We start from the raw sequence: 15,420 nt of genomic DNA, 5'->3' as shown, positions 1-15,420 counted from the left end.
ATCCACCTTATCCATAAAAAAGGTTTGAATTTGGACAAATAATTAACCTTTGTCTGCTCACTGCGCCTTATCTTTTCAATGAAAATAAAGTACTGACTATCTCATGAAGTTATGAAGAACGTGGGCTGTACTACACATCCAGCCTCTACAGCGGTGAAACAGTCTGCAAGAGTGCTTCAAAGGTTATACATCCAACTCTTAGAAACATGTAAATAATAATTTTAAAAAAACTTTAAGTTAATATTTCCTAAGTGGGAAATAAAGGAAGTGGAGATACTGGATTTCAGTTGTAGCTTATGCCTCATTTTCCCATGCAGGAATCTCTGGCTCAGAAGAAGGATGCCAATCACTGGGAAATGACAGAACGGCCTCCGTCAATCTGGCAATAGGAATGTTCTTTGCATTACAGACTATAGTTGGATTTCTGGGGGAATTTCTCTTTTCTTTACCACTATTTTTTCCTTTACTACACAGGATGCAAATTTAGGTCCACAGATTTGATTCTCAAACACCTGACTGTAGCCAATCTCTTGGTTATTTTGTCTAAAGGAGTCGCCCAAACAATGGCAGCTTTGGGGTTAAAAGATTTCCTCAATGATTTGGGATGCAAATTTCTTTTCTATCTTCATAAAGTGGGCGAGGATGTGTCCCTTTGCACCACCTGCCTCTTGAGTGTCTTCCAGGCCATCATAATCAGTCCCAGGAACTCCAGGTGGGCAGAACTTAAAGCAAAAGCTTCCAAGCACATGGGCACCTACAACACCCTCTGCTGGATCCTGAACTTGATATTTAATATTACAATTCCTGTGCATGTAGCTGACAAATGTAGCGACAAAAATACCACAAGATTTCGGCTACTGTTGTGCTATCGTTCAGGACAAAATCAAGCACTTATTGGATGTACTACTGTTATTATTCCGTGATGTTTTATGTCTGGGGCTCACGCTCTGGGCCAGCAGCTCCATGGTTTTCATTCTGCCCAGGCACAGGCAGCGGGGCAAACATTCACAGGACCAATTCTTCCTCCAGACTCTCTCCCGAGTCCACAGTGACCCAAAGCATCCTTGTCCTGGTATGTACCTTTGCATCTTTGTACACTCTGTTCTCCATCCTTCACATTTGTTTGGCTGTTCACAACAAGCCTGGTTTGTGGCTATTGAACACCTCTACACTAATTGCTGGGGGTTTCCCAACTGTCAGTCCCTACATTCTCAGGAGTCATGACTCCAGAGTATCCACCTTCTGTTTTGTTTGGATAAGGACTACAAAAGCCCTTAAACTTGTAAGAAATATGTAAATCGTACGTTAGATCAACTCGAAATATCTTGGGAGTAGTACAATTTTTACAATCCCCATTATTCGAACTTGACCCAAAACATTCAGAAATAGACAATAAAAACAAACATCAAAAGATGTAATTTATATAATTTAATGTTCAAATTAAAAATTCTTTTCCAAATAACTGAGAATAAAGAAAATTATGAAATTAATACCAGATGTCATGCAGTATCTCTCAAAGGTGCTCGAATTTATACTTCATCTTCAGAAGTGTGGACTAGAACAAACTAAATTCAGAGAAAGAAAAATGAATTTATAGCTACACAAACAGAAAATCTGGTTCTTTCAAACCAAGGTCTCAGCCTTCCACCACCATAGTCCCTGGAACTCAGCCCAGGGTTGAGCCCTGCTCCAGGATGAATGGAGAACAGAAATGGAGATTATGTTGTAAGGGGAGTCTGTGTAAAATTGCACATTCCTCACAGCAGGCAGTTTTGCATTTCACGTTTTAGTTTCCATCACTTACAGAGACAAGTCCAGCTGTTGCTTAATTAAATAAGTTCTAATTCTCTGGAGCCTCAGACTTGCGGGATCCACCCACCACCCCACATGCCACCCCCCCCAGACCCCCGAGGCTGCCTCCAGCCGCCTCACTCACGCAGGACATGCGTCTCCATCCTCTCGCAAAAAGAGCTTTGATTTATACCATTTTGGGTAGGTAAGAGGAAACAGTGCTTCCGATATTTAGTGGCCCGCACGTGTCTAATCTTTTACGTAACCCTGCCCCACTGGACACTAAAGAAATTCCAAAACCTCCAAAGGCCGAGCCCCAGAAACTGCTGCACCCGGACACTAACACGCCTGGAAACCCAGACAGTCAGGTCGCAGGACCAGGCCCCGCCCCTCTGGGCCCCGCCCCCAAGTCGACTCCCGCCCTGCGCGCTTCCTGCCCAGTGCGTGCTGCTGGAACCGTCCCGCCCCACTGTGGCCCCGCCCACTCCCGCCCACTGCGCACGCGCACGCGCACGCCCCCGCTTAACTGAAACCGAGCGAGGCGCGCAATCGGGTGAACGAGTTCGTTTTCGCTTCAGACGTGCCCTTTGCTGCTTCCTCCAGCCCCGCGTACGTTCAAACAAACCCCTTCGTCCCCCTCGTCCCTGGCCCGGTAAGTCCCGGCAGCACCGCGAGGCGTAGTGGCTCTGGTCGCTCGCCGTGTGTCCGCGACTGTTTCAGGTTAAAAGCCTCTGAGGCGGGCACCCGACCCCCTCCTTTTGGCTTTTGTTCCGGGCAGACGCCGCCCGCCGCGTCGTTTTCCTGATCAAAACCCTTCGGTGCCGCCCGTCCCCCTCCGACCCCGCTCCCCCCACCCCCCTTACCCTCCCCCCCCCGCCCCCGCGTTGGGTAAAGTCCTCAGGCGCAAAGTGGGTTCCGGTCTTGGGGGCGCCTTTCCCGCTGCCTCCAGCCTGGCTTCCTGGAGTGCAGAGATGGCTCTGGCTGTCCTTGAGGTGCCGGCCCTGATATCACTTCCCCTCCATTAAACCCAGCATGTGTGCGGTTAAAACCAGAGCACTCTTTGCCTGCTTGCACCCTGGCTCCAGAGTCCGCTATATGCCATGGAGATAGGGGGCCAAGGGTACCCACCTGCGTTCCTTATCTCCTCTTCCCTGCAAACCGGCCCAAGGCTGACCGGGGGCTGGTGGGAAAGCTCCGACCAGCAAGGTCACTGACAGACCCTCCTACCCGCCCCCCCCAGCCCCCCCCATCTACAAGGAGCCACATTCCTCACAAACTTTTAAAACCCCTGCCTCCCCTCTTTCGGGGAGGCGAGATGAAAGGAGACAAATTTGAGGGCTTGGACTCCCAGGGCGGGCTGGGTGGGGGACAGAAACGGACAGACTGAGGTGGAACTAAAAAGACTGTGAAGAAGGACAAAATGAGGGCAGAATAGGAGATGGAACAGGTGGACTTTGAGAAACAGTAGGGTGAAAGAGTGAACCAGTGAAAGAAGGACAGAAGAAAATAGAGAAAAAGAGGGATCTCTGGAGATGAAGGGGAATGAAATAGAGAATGGGGTATCTTCACCAGCAGCAGAAGTCAGTTGGCAAAGGTGGGAACATCAGACTGAGTGACGGGAGTAAGAGTTGGGGCCATAGAAGCAGGGACCTGCTGGAACTTAGAAAGGGGCTAAAGATTCTGCACCTGGTTTCCATTGTGGGCGGGGCTCCCGTACCACCAAGCAATTCTCCAGACTCAGCTGGGGGTCCTACAATTTAACTCACTTCTGACAGTATCTACCTGGAGATGGTGTCAGATCCCACAGGTTTAGGGCTCAGTCCCACAAGACTCCCCTCCCCCCAGTCTCCAGTAGGAAGTCCAGGTTGTCACCTGTGTTTCTGACTGACGGGCTGTAGATTGGAGGTTCCGAAGAACCCCCTTCCTAGGATTTGGTTAATTTGCTAGAGTGGCTCACAGAACTAAGAGAAATGCCTACTAGATTACCGGTTTATTATGAAACGATAGAACGCAGGAACAGCCAGATGGAAAAGATACATAGGGCAAGGTGTGGGGAAGGAGCATGGAGCTTCCATGCTGTTTGAGCATGCCACTCCCTGAGTCTCCATGTGCTCAGTAACCCAGAAACCCTCTGAACCCCGTCCTTTTGCGTTTTTATGGAGGTTTCCCTACATAGGCAGGATTGATGAAATCATTGGCCATTGGTGATTGGTGCGAGTAATCATTGCAGTCAGGTAGGTGACCTTGAGGGAGAAAAGTTGTTTTGTGTGTTACAGCCGCTCGTCTGTTTCCTCCCTCAACTTTGCCAGCATCCCCTGTGTAGTTCAGATACACACTTCTGCTGTTCTTCTATCAGTTTGCACAATCTCAAGACACAATCAAGTCATAAGATGAGACTTTGAACATTTAAGCCAAATGTCATTGCAAAGTCGGAAATCTTAGAAACCAGGAACGTTTCTGAACAGCCAGGGGGGCTTTCCTCCTGCTGAATTTAGGCTCTTTTGTTGCCAGAGTGTGTCTGCTCAGCCTCAGGCAGCTACTCCAGAGGATTAGCTCGCCAGGATTCTGGTTGGTCAACTTGCCCAGGCTTAGTCTTTGGACCTCTTCTCTTGCTACTCCACCATCTTTCCATATCAACCCATCTCATCGCTGTCAACACCTTGAGGTCTCTCAGTTTCACGTCTCCAGCCCAGACCTCTCCTCTGAACTTCAGGCTCCTGTGTCCAGCTGTCTCCTCGACATCTCTGGTGGGACATCCAGCAGGCATCTCCACCTTAAGATGTCCAAAGATGATCTCCTGGACGTCCCCAAATGTGTTCTCCTGCAGTCCTCCACATCTCAAGTAAGGGCAACCCTGTGCTTCCTATGACTTAGGTGAATATCTTGGTATGTTTTTAAAACATGCGTTATACTATATTATTTGTAAGTGTATTAATATCAAAATAATGGGGAAATTAGATGTTAACTTACAGTGAGGGAGGAAACACTGCTTCCAGAATTCTTTGGGGGCACGGGAGAAAAATGTTAGAAGACCACATCTTTCTCAATCTGCTTTCCCTAGTGCCTTTCTGACCTCGTTTCCTAGTTGTCTCCCCTTTGCTCATTCGGCTCCAGCCACACAGAACCCTTTTTCTTTGTTGTGGCCAAGGACACCACTGCCTCAGGCCTTTGCATGTGCTGTGTCTTTGCCTGGAAGTTTCTGGCCACTCAGATGCAGGTGGCAAACACCCTCCCCCAGGTCCTTGTTCTCATATCACCTTCTCAGTGGCGCCCTCTCTCACCTCCTCCCCTTTAACAGGCCAGCCACACCCTCACCCCCACTGCTGCTCCATATTGCCTGCTCTGCATGTTTTGTTCTGCTGCTTTCCCTCCTACTGTCTGGATACTGATGCCAACAAGGTCGCAGGTGGTGAGAAGAGCCAGAGTAGGGGAGGTGTGCTGGGCTTGCCTCTGAGTGGTGCTCAATCTTGACCTCAGGTTAGATTGCTGAGTCATTTTGCAAATACATCCCTTGTGGCCACTTACCAGAGACTTCCATTCAAATAGTCTGGCAGGGGCCCCCCTCAATATTTGAAGTGTCTGAGTTGATTCCAGTCTTTATTCAGCACTGAAAACTAAGGCTGTGAGTCCTCCATTTCTGAAGGCTGGCCCCGATCCAGGGGGAGGTGGGGGACTCTGCTCTCTATGGGGTTTGATCAGGGCCAGGTCTGTGACTTGAAGGGGAGGGTCAGTCCAGCCCAGATCCCCACTGCTGCAGTGTATGTGAGGGCTTTACTAGGAAGGGAGTGAGTTCTGAAGCAAGTGGTGGAAAAACTCACTTGTTGGTCTCTGTAGGAGTTTACCATCGCTGAATCCCTCCTGTGGCAGTGGGCAGCGAGGACCGTCTATTCTACGTGGCAAGGTCTTCCCTGCACGTGTGATTGTGGCACAGGAAGGGGTATGTTGATTCTAAGCATTAAACAGCGTATTTTCAACACTCAGCTTTGACGTCTCAAGACTCCACTTGCCTGAGAAAGAAGCTCAGATGAAGAGGAAAGAAAAGGAATCAGGAATGGCACTTTCTCAGGTGAAAATCCTACTCTTGGTTGATTATTCTTTCTCTCCTTCTTAAATGCCCTTCTTTGGACTTCCCAATCTTCTCTGACTCTGAGGTATCCTCCCTGACACCTGTTTTCTCACACTCACCCAGGGCCTTCCCTCAGTCCCTCTCATCTCCACTTAGATTCCATCTCACCACGACCCAGTGACATGGAACTTGTGGGGAGGCGCCACAGGGCATGGTCCTGAGCAGGGCTTCACATCCCTGGATTGGAGACAGGGTGTCTGTGAGGTTGGGCAGCAGGGATTGTTTAGGGCTGTGTCTGGATTCCCTGACAGCTCTCTATAGACCAGGATAGAAGAAACTGCAAAGTTATGTGCTGCATTAATTGTAAGAACAGCTGGAAGATTCTGGAAAAGAAGAGTAATAAGGAGAACCTGTTCTGCCTGACTTTACAATACATTCTAAACAAGTGAATCAGTGTAGTTCTGGCTCCATAGCATTTGTCATTTGGAATAGCTTAGAAAGTTCAGAAACAGACATCAGTGACAAAAGATGTTTTACTCCATAATTGGTTTTAAATATGGAATCCACTTAAACATGTAGCAGGACATTTTTTTAAATCAGTCTCAGCACATCCATCCCGTGGAGACTTTGGTGTTTCGGCAGGGACTCTAATTCAGTAGATGTTTTAGGTAAAACAGTGATAATTCAGCTACGATGGTGGGTGATAGATATGGCTTTATCTTGGTCATCAGAGAGGCTGGAGCCAAATTCCAGTTCCACCATTATCATTAGACATTGCATCTCTTTTATTTTAAACATCATTTGCTGTACATATTTGTTTTGTGATCAAACTCCAAACTAGAATGCAGCTCAGGGACTAAGAATTAAAACATCCCCTTCCTTGTCATGTGCTCTGCCATCCTCATGACTCCATCAGAACCCTTGTCATCAGTTCTGTGGCAAGAGTCAGCACAAATCTTGTAAAAATGTATTTATATGCCATTATGAGATTTTAGAAAAAATTCTTCAGTGAATGATTCATTGTGATATTTTAGTCTGCAGATTTAAAAATTTACACAGCATATGTCTAAAAGTTGTTTTCATGTTAGTGAAAACAGATACAGCTTGCTCTTTACACCCTCATTGGAGCATTCTCTAAATGAGGGCACATGGGACCTTTAGAATTTTTTGCTGACAAAAAGAATGCCACAGTGGCTGCCTGTGGGCAGGCTGACTTCACTGCAGGTGTCTGAGGATTTCTCTGGGTTGCACAACTTGATGTCTGATTACTGGGTCAAGGATGGTACATTTCATATTTTGATAGATTCTGACCAGATGCCCTCCCCTAAAGCTGCACAGGTACCCTATCCCACCAACACAACCCGAGGTTTCCCCCAATATAAGCAAAAACAGGTACTGTAATCATCTGTATTTTGAAAATCTAGGGAAAGTGGCAATCCTTTATTTGTGTTTCCATTTCCCAAGACATCACTCATGCTCTGGCTCATCTAGAAATTGAATATCACTTCGTGTGTGGAACGTAGTATCTAGTACTTATGTATAGACCATCCTGTGTTGTTTTTTTCATTTATATATTTGTTTTATCACCCGCAAAAATATGAAATCACAGTGGTTTAGTGGATTTCACGTCCTCAGAGGGAAAAGTGTAATGAAGTTAGAGATATGTAAACTGCTCACACTCATCACAGTTACGTGCGTCTGTGGAAACACTTGCTTCAGTCTGACGGACAGTCGATACTCTCTCATTTTGTGTGAAGATAAGAGCTCCTCTTGTGATCGCTTGGTGAAATATGTTTTTCCTTTCAGGGACAGTTGACATTCAGAGATGTGGCCATCGAGTTCTCTCAGGAGGAGTGGGAAAGCCTGGACTCCGCTCAGAGGGCCTTGTACAGGGACGTGATGGTGGAGAACCTCAGGAACCTGCTCTCCCTGGGTGAGGAGAGCTGCCTCCAGAAGTCAGGATCTGCCCTAGTGAGTCTCTTGGGAGCCTCTGCCTTGCTTAACTGAGATTGAAGCTGTGTTGACTCTGAAATGAAAAGCTTCCTAATGTGGCATCTAGACTTTCACCTTTCCTTTTCTTTGGATGATCTGCCCACTCCACACTAGATTAGTGGTGGTTCCAGAAGTTGAGTAAGAGCAAAACCTCATAGCAAACTTTTAAAATATCTGATTGCCTGAGGGACTGGCCTGGTGGCATAGTGGTTAAGTTAGCGCACTCCGCTCTGGTGGCCCGGGGTTCCCAGGTGTGGACCTACACACCGCTCATCAAGCCATGCTGTGGCAGCATCCCACAGACAAAATAGGAGGAAGATTGGCACAGGTGTTAGCTTAGCAACAATCTTCCTCAAGCAAAAAGAGGAAGATTGGCAACAGATGTTAGCTCAGGGCCAATCTTCCTCACCAAAAAAATATCTGATTGCCTGGTTTTACCCTTAGGCTTTTGATTCAGTAGTTCTTGGGAAAGAGCTAGATATCTGTATTTTCAATATTCCGTAAGCATTCTGAGGGAGACAGTCAGTGGACAAATTTGTGAAATATTTTTCTAGACCATTCTGTAATGTTCTCTCTTCTCAGCTGAATAAAGGACTGGGATGGTATTCTGGAAAAACCACAGCACATCATGTTCCTTTCTTCTTATAAGCAGGAATCTCTCTTTCTGCCCTGAATATTATCTCCATTTTGGAGCAAGGGAAAGAGACCTGGACTGTACAGAGCCAGGTGAAAATAGTAAGAAAACCAAATGGATCGGAATATGTCAAAGATGCTTAGAGAGGCAAGAGCTCACATGCACCGTGGGGAGGCTGCACCATTAAACATTGTTTGGGAAACTCTCCCCAAATGGGAGAGGTATGTGAAACAAGTTTCTTTCTTGTGAACTCTCCAAGGAAATTTTTTCTTTCCCCCATCTATCATCCTCTCACCCTCCAGTGGTGCTCTGACTCATGCAAAGACAAAGTAATGTCTTTATGACCACCGACAATGCTTAATATCTGGCCCCTGTGACCTCGTTGACATCTTGACTTTGGGCAGCATGGGTGAGCTGCTTCTAAGGGATCCTCTTTCCCCCTTGATTCCCTCTACTTACTTCTCAGTTTGTATAGATCAGAGCTAAGGCCTCCTTGAGTCCTGGTCCAGGCTCCATCACCGTTTCGTGTACTGGGGAGAACTTCTCAGGAGAAGGAGAACATTGGCTCCTCTTCCTTTGCGTCTCAGGGCCCCGGGAATTGCGGGGACCGTCTTAGGCCCTGTGTGCCTGGTCAAGTGGCTCAGCCATTTCTTCAGTTCTGCTTGTGCCTCACTTCAGAAATGTGTGTAACAAAGAAGCGGGGTGGATCTTCTGAGATTGCTGCTCAGCAGTACTGTAAAGACAGTGGCCGGAGAGATTGTCTCTGATCCTCAGTCCCACCTGGGGAGCATCTCTGTCTCTCAGGTGCTCGGCCTGGAGTCTGGGCAGAGCACATGGCTTCTTCTCCATAATCACACAAAGTCTCACACCCCCTACTTGACTTCCATGTCTTGTATTTTTTTTCCCTCTTCCAGCTCTCTTCCTAGTTGGAATATAGAAAAACCTTGGCTCGTCTTGGGTTCATATTCTCTTACGTTTGGTGATTTTTGCCTTTTGCTTTTGAAATACTCATTCCTAGAGTCTGAAATTTCCTCCTCTTTTTCTTTTTCCGCTTTATCTTCCCCAAATCCCCCCAGTACATAGTTGTATACTCTAGTTGTGGGTCTTTCTAGTTGTGGCATGTGGGACGCCACCTCAACGTAGCCTAATGATCAGTGCCGTGTTGGCGCCCAGGATCAAACTGGCAAAACCCTGGGCTGCTGAAGCAGAGCGCACGAACTCAACCACTCAGCCCCAGGGCCAGCCCCTCCTCCTCTTTTTCTACTGCAATAACCCATCTTTAGGTGAAGGACACCTTCCAGTGGACTTTCCCATGGAGTGGGTTTACTGGGTAACAGAAAATTCTTGAATACCTTGAGTAATATGTTACAAGAAATATCCTGCTACATAAAAAAGTGCCCCTTGAAGCACTGAGTAGAGTGGTCAGCAAGTCCAAGGACATGTTTATCTCACGAGAGTATCACAAGAGCCTGGCTAATAACTATTTCCTGTTGTCTTTCTGGTTTCTGTGGAATGTCACAAAAGCATCTATCAAGGGCACCGTGACAGTTTTGATCACGTTTATTAATGGTCATCGCCTTTGTGCTGGCAACTATTGTTGGCGCCACATTGTGCATCCCCTGTGTGTGCTGCTGTTCATTCTTCAACAAACATGATATTGATGCATCATATTGAAGGAGTTCATGAAACTGAACGACGTGCACGATGTTGAAGTCTACCTTAATTTATTTTGTTTAGGCTACTGTTGCTTTCATCTTGCACATTTCCATGTGTTAGAAATGAACTTGCTTTTTGTTTATTTAATCATTAGTTACATGTTTTTGATGACGCTCATAGGGTTCTTTGTTTTATATCTGTATTTGTGCGACTGTTGAATCAGGGAATAAATATTGTTTTATATATTATCCAGGAAGATTTACTAATTGAGTGTTGAGGGTTACAGCTCAGTACCACTTTCCCCAAAATCTGTACAAACTGTAGAATTTTGTGAAAAGATAGTCTTAATTATTCCTTTTACTTCTATTTCACCTGAGACAACTGCAGATGTCGGTTCAAAGCTCAGTGTCACCTGTGCTTCTGACTAACTGGCAGTAGATCAGAGGTTCCAACGACCCTTTCCTTGGGTTCGATTAATTTCCTGGAGCGGCTCACAGAACTGAGGGAAACACATTTACCAGTTTATTAAAGGATGTGATAAAGGATACAGTTGAACAGCCAGATGAGGAGATGTGCAGTGTGCGGAAGGGGAGCGTCCCGAGAGCAGGAGTTGCTGTCCCTGTGGAGTTGAGGTGTGTCACCCTCCCAGTGTGGATGTGTTCCCCGGCCTGGAAGCTCTCTGAACCCACTACTACAGGAATTCTATGGAGGATTCCTCATGTAACCGTGATCAATTATTATCTCCATTTCCAGCCCCTCTTCCCTCTCTGGAGGATGGGGAGTGGGGTTGAAAATGCCAAGCTTCTAATCAGGCTTGGTCTTTCTGGTGACCAGCCCCCATTCAGGAGCCCACCCAGAGTCTCCTCAGTGGAACAAAAGATGCTCCTAGTGCTCCTATCACTTAGGAAACTAAAAGGGTTTCAGGAGCTCTGTGTCAGGAATCCGGGGCAGAGAACAATATATATTTTTTCTATTATCTCATGCCACGTCTCAAACCAAAGTCAGTAAATTAACATCTCTGGGCTAGGAACCACTTATTATAATTTTAAACCTAACCAGGTGATTCTGATGTGCAAATAGAGAACCATTCTCTTTTTGCGCTAATCACACTTCAACCTACATATGAAACACATGGAATTATTATTAAGAACCCAGATACTGGTCCGGTAGGCCTGGCTTGTGCCTGAGGGTTTGTATTTCTTGCAAGCTACAGGGCCCTGGATTATACTGTGTGTACCTCAGTCCTCTTAGGTAAATAAGATTCGATGCAGAAAAATAAAGGAAATGGAACAGAAGTGATAAATGTCAAAACACCTGTAATACATGATATATTTCAGAGAGTTTTGTTAATATTGAAATAAATTAATCAAACATAATGCTGCAATGGTTTTTAATTAAAAATGTACAAGGTTAAGAGAATATTCCCCATTCCCAAGGCAAAGACAATTTCCACCAACACTCACCCCTCAGTGTCAAAAATTCTAGACTCAGGATACAGACCTTTGCCACATCCATAGATGAGCCTTTTAAGTTACCCAAACTTCAGTCATTTACTCACCCACAAAGATGAATTTCAGAGTTTTCTATTGACATTATAGTATAACGTGGCTTCTTCATGTTGTCTTACTTCCTTACATAATTATATCTCATTTACAAAGGAATGCGTATGACAGTTTCAGAAGCTCCATTTTAAATAACTTACATTTACAAAATTTAAAGGCAGTGTCTGTTCGTTGATCCCCAGTATTATCTGGAGTTCCAGCATTTGCACAGGCCCCACCTGGGGAAGCTCTGATTCACCAGACACAGCTGCTCTTGCCTCTCTCCCCTCCTCAGTCTCTCGCTGTCTTCTCAGTCGTGAGACTTGAGGCACCGTCTTCTCTCCATGGGAGGGGCGGAGGTTCCCACTCACAGTCACTCTCCTGGAGTGAGAATAAGATCAGAAGGTCCTCATAGAAGACACTTGCTGGGACATGGGAATCTGTCCCTCAGAATTTTCTAAGATGTGAGGGCTCTGGCTGCGGGTGTAGACTTCTCTGGAGGGAGGGAGGGAGGAGTGGTTGAGAACCTGGAGCTCTGTCATTCCTTGTCCCAACTCATGAAGACTGTGCCAGCTTATAACATGCCTCCTGGGGGCTGGGAGACAGTACTGTCTGGACTGGGCTCAGGTGAGGTGAGTTGGGGAGTTGAGTGGAGCCTGGAGGTCAAAGCTGGGCATCAGGGCTGTTGTCTTCCTGGTCACTTGGGGTGTCTGTTTGGATCCGAGTCCAGTTGTGCTGGGGGGAAGCTGAAAAGCCTGGACAGCCTCCAGACGAGGTCACTGAGAACTCAGCTGGGGTTTTAAAAATGCTGAATCTTATTTTTTGGGGGGGGGTTCTGGTCAGTCTAGACCGGGACCTGGGAAGACCTCCTGCCCCTAGCCTAGATGCTGAACTTAGAGTTCGTGCCACATTTTTGTGTGGCAGTCTGTGAGCTAGGTTTTGAGTCCACATAAGGACATTGGACTTGTGCCTGGGGGTTACAGACACGACCCAGGGCAAGTGTCTTCCTGGTAGACTGGGGAACAAAGTGGGAGAACATCAGGCCTGCTGGCTGTCAACTTGGCAATGAGAGGTGGGTCCTGGCAGGAGCCCTTTAGAGCTTGGTGGGATGAGTCAGTGAAGGTCACCTCATGTCTTTGGGCTGGTCCACAAGTACTCAGTTCAGGTGCTTTCTTGAGAAACGGTGTAGTGTACAAGGACCTCATATCGAGTGTCTTGACAGGTGGCTGACCTGTGAGAACAGGGCGCAGGACAGATCTCTTTTGGGTTGTTTGGAGAGGCACTGACCTGGTGGGATGCTGGGGGAGAAGAAACCTCGTGTTAGACACCTCGGGAGTCAGAATTGTCTAACTGTATTAAGTGAAGGATGGACATATTCCACCAGATCATAGAAAACAGGAAAATAATAAGCAACTTAGGACAAATGGGAAATGGCAGAATAATAGATATGGGAAAAATAAGTATACATTAGGATTTTCTCTACATCAGGAGGAAAAAGAGGCACAACCAAATTTAAACACACAAAACATGCAGAATCAAATTTCACAGAAAAGACACACAAATAATCATTGTTCATTTGCAGAGATGCCCACTTCAGAGGTGATCAGGGGAAAAAATTACAAGACCAATCTGACTTTTTGCCTATCAGATGACAATGAAACGTTTCCTTGCATAGTCTGTTTGAGATCAAGGGTAGAAACCATTACCCTATGCAATGTGGAGAGTGTAATGGCAAGTGTTCTTTTGAAGAGCAATGTGGGAGTATTCACAAAAGTTTTAAAGGATGCCTTCTCTTGATACTGGATCGTAGAAGGCATCTGATAAAACCCTTCACACGTGAACAAAAGTGCCTCCACTTGCTGGTCTACTTGCAGAAAAGAGAAAAAAAAAATCAGAGGAACTGGAATATGAAAATTCCACAATTAAAACAGGACTCCTATAGGCCACGTTGGGTTTTGACTGCACACCTGAGGGGCATAGACATGAAGTAAATTAGGGACAGGGAAGGTGGACGGAGCTGGGAGGCAGGGGCAAGCCTCACCCTCATAGAGGGACAGGATTTCTGTGGATTCTCTCCAGGGACTCAGCTTCTTCTCTTGGGGTCTCATAGGACATTTCTGTGGTAGAACTTTCTTCTGCTGCTTTTCATGCATGCAGAACAAGACACATCAGCTGTCTGGATGTCCCTGACCTTCCTGTCCACACCATTGAAGGGACCAAGAACAGTCCTGGAGCCCACTCCCAGCCTTTGCTGTGGGGTGAGGGAGGCGGTGAAGCCCCTGGGAACTGTGCAAAGGCAACTCCTTCTGTTACCTCAGAGGCAGCCCCCTCTTCCAGGAAGCGCCCGTTGCCTACCGTGGTTTCAGCATGAAGTGCTCTCCTTTAGATTCTGCTGCTTCTCCATCAACCATAAGCCACATCCCAAGATACGCCCTGGCCCTTCCCCCTCCGCGATTCTCAGGGCTAGAATGAGCTCTGAGGGCTAGCCCCTGGAAGGCACGGAGCTCTGTCTGCTTCTCTTGAGTCTTCCTGTCTGCGCCTGAGATGGCTGTGCAGGAAGAGTAGAGGGGGAGACACAATCTCCTGGGGTTCCGTTGCCCGAGCATCATTCAGAGCTTGTGATTCCTCACCTCTGTCTTGGTTCCATCTCTCTGTCAGGCTGGTTCAAGGACCCTGGAGTCTCCAGGTCCTGGTGCTCATGGGTTCCTGGTTCTTCTTCTTATTGGAGCCTAAAGGCTGCAGCACAAGGGCCCCACTCCAGCACTTCACGGGGCACCCCCTGCTGCTGGCCATGTGCCCAAAGGCCCCGCAGTTCCTGCACTTCACCTGTGGGTGGAGAAGGAGGGTGGTCAGTGAGTCAGCAGAAATCACAGCTTTCAAAGGTTGATATAAGGAGAGAGATTTGGAGTAGGATATCAGTGTGGGAGAAAGACATACACCTGTGGCCCATCGGGTGCCAGAACACTCAAGATGTTATGGTCCTGCTCAGGGCCCAATTTAGAAAGGGATCTGAGAGGAAGGAATTTAGTGTCTAAAGGTGACAATTCTGAACTGGATTTGAGTATTGGACAAACACCGAACTGGATACGACACAAGTAGGAATAGGGTTGCTCCTCAGAGGATCTGAATGGGCCAATCAGCTAAATGAGGACTTCACGAACCAGGCCAGCCTTGGATAAGTAAGAACTGGTGAGTTACACACACAGCATTTTCCATGTGTAAACCCACTCTCTGGGGTCCAAGAAATCTCCTAGTTCTTGAAACATTGAAGCCTCCACTCACCGTGGTGTCCTCTTCTGGTAAGGGAGTCCTCCACTCCACTGGTCCCCTCTGTAGCTTCTTCAGGTTCTGGGCTGGAGGGGGTCTTTGGGGCTGATGGTGGATGTAATGACCTGCCATCTGCCTCACATCCTTGGGCTTCTGGTCTTTCTCCTCTAGAAACTGATTGTTCAGCTTCCTAGTCACAAGAAAAGAACAAAAATAATATTTATGAAGACACAGAGACGGAAGTCCCGGGTACCACTACCTCTCTGTTTAGATGGGGGCTCCCTATTTGTCACACCCACGATGATGTGGTCTTCTCATGAACTGATGTGCACTCTATGTCATTGTGTGATCTTTTCCCATCATTACTTACTCCCAGAACAGGACACTGCTTAAGAAAAGACCATTTAGTATACAAATGGGGAAATTAGATTGGCAACATTGAATGCCTGATTCTGGAATCTTTGCCATAGAGC

At 46.9% G+C, this 15,420-nt stretch overlaps 1 protein-coding gene and 1 pseudogene across 7 annotated transcripts; both read left to right on the top strand.

The window, feature by feature from the left end:
• The first annotated feature begins 391 nt into the window (after positions 1-391).
• Positions 392-1,996, top strand: LOC106822633 (vomeronasal type-1 receptor 4-like; annotated as a pseudogene).
• A 303-nt stretch (positions 1,997-2,299) lies between these two features.
• On the top strand, positions 2,300-11,507 carry LOC106822634 (zinc finger protein 610-like). Of its 7 annotated transcripts, none has more exons than XR_006520437.2 (5): positions 2,308-2,443; positions 4,303-4,633; positions 5,626-5,857; positions 7,664-7,828; positions 10,008-11,507. XR_006520437.2 is itself a non-coding variant. In XM_070499487.1 (5 exons), exons 2-5 carry the CDS (start codon positions 4,581-4,583, stop codon positions 10,026-10,028), a joined length of 324 nt encoding a protein of 107 aa, XP_070355588.1. In that variant the 5' UTR covers positions 2,309-2,443; positions 4,505-4,580; the 3' UTR covers positions 10,029-11,507. The 7 variants fall into 7 exon arrangements, 3 of the variants coding, with proteins under 3 accessions (XP_070355587.1, XP_044615526.2, XP_070355588.1); XR_011498715.1 differs by having other exon boundaries at positions 2,309-2,443; positions 4,505-4,633; XM_070499487.1 differs by having other exon boundaries at positions 2,309-2,443; positions 4,505-4,633; positions 5,773-5,857.
• Positions 11,508-15,420: the final 3,913 nt, after the last annotated feature.

This window comes from Equus asinus, chromosome 26 (assembly GCF_041296235.1).
Source record: "Equus asinus isolate D_3611 breed Donkey chromosome 26, EquAss-T2T_v2, whole genome shotgun sequence".
In the NCBI taxonomy this organism is placed as follows: Eukaryota; Metazoa; Chordata; class Mammalia; order Perissodactyla; family Equidae; genus Equus; species Equus asinus.
The sequence above is the reverse complement of the archived record's forward strand: the minus strand, read 5'-3'. Positions and strand labels throughout refer to the sequence as shown.

Coding starts and splice junctions, on each gene's coding strand:
- LOC106822634 (XM_070499486.1), top strand. CDS start 4,581: ATGATCTCCTGGACGTCCCCAAATGTGTTCTCCTGCAGTCCTCCACAT. Junction 4,634..5,772: donor TGCAGTCCTCCACATCTCAA/GTAAGGGCAACC, acceptor TTCAACACTCAG/CTTTGACGTCTCAAGACTCC. Junction 5,858..7,663: donor CAGGAATGGCACTTTCTCAG/GTGAAAATCCTA, acceptor TTTTCCTTTCAG/GGACAGTTGACATTCAGAGA.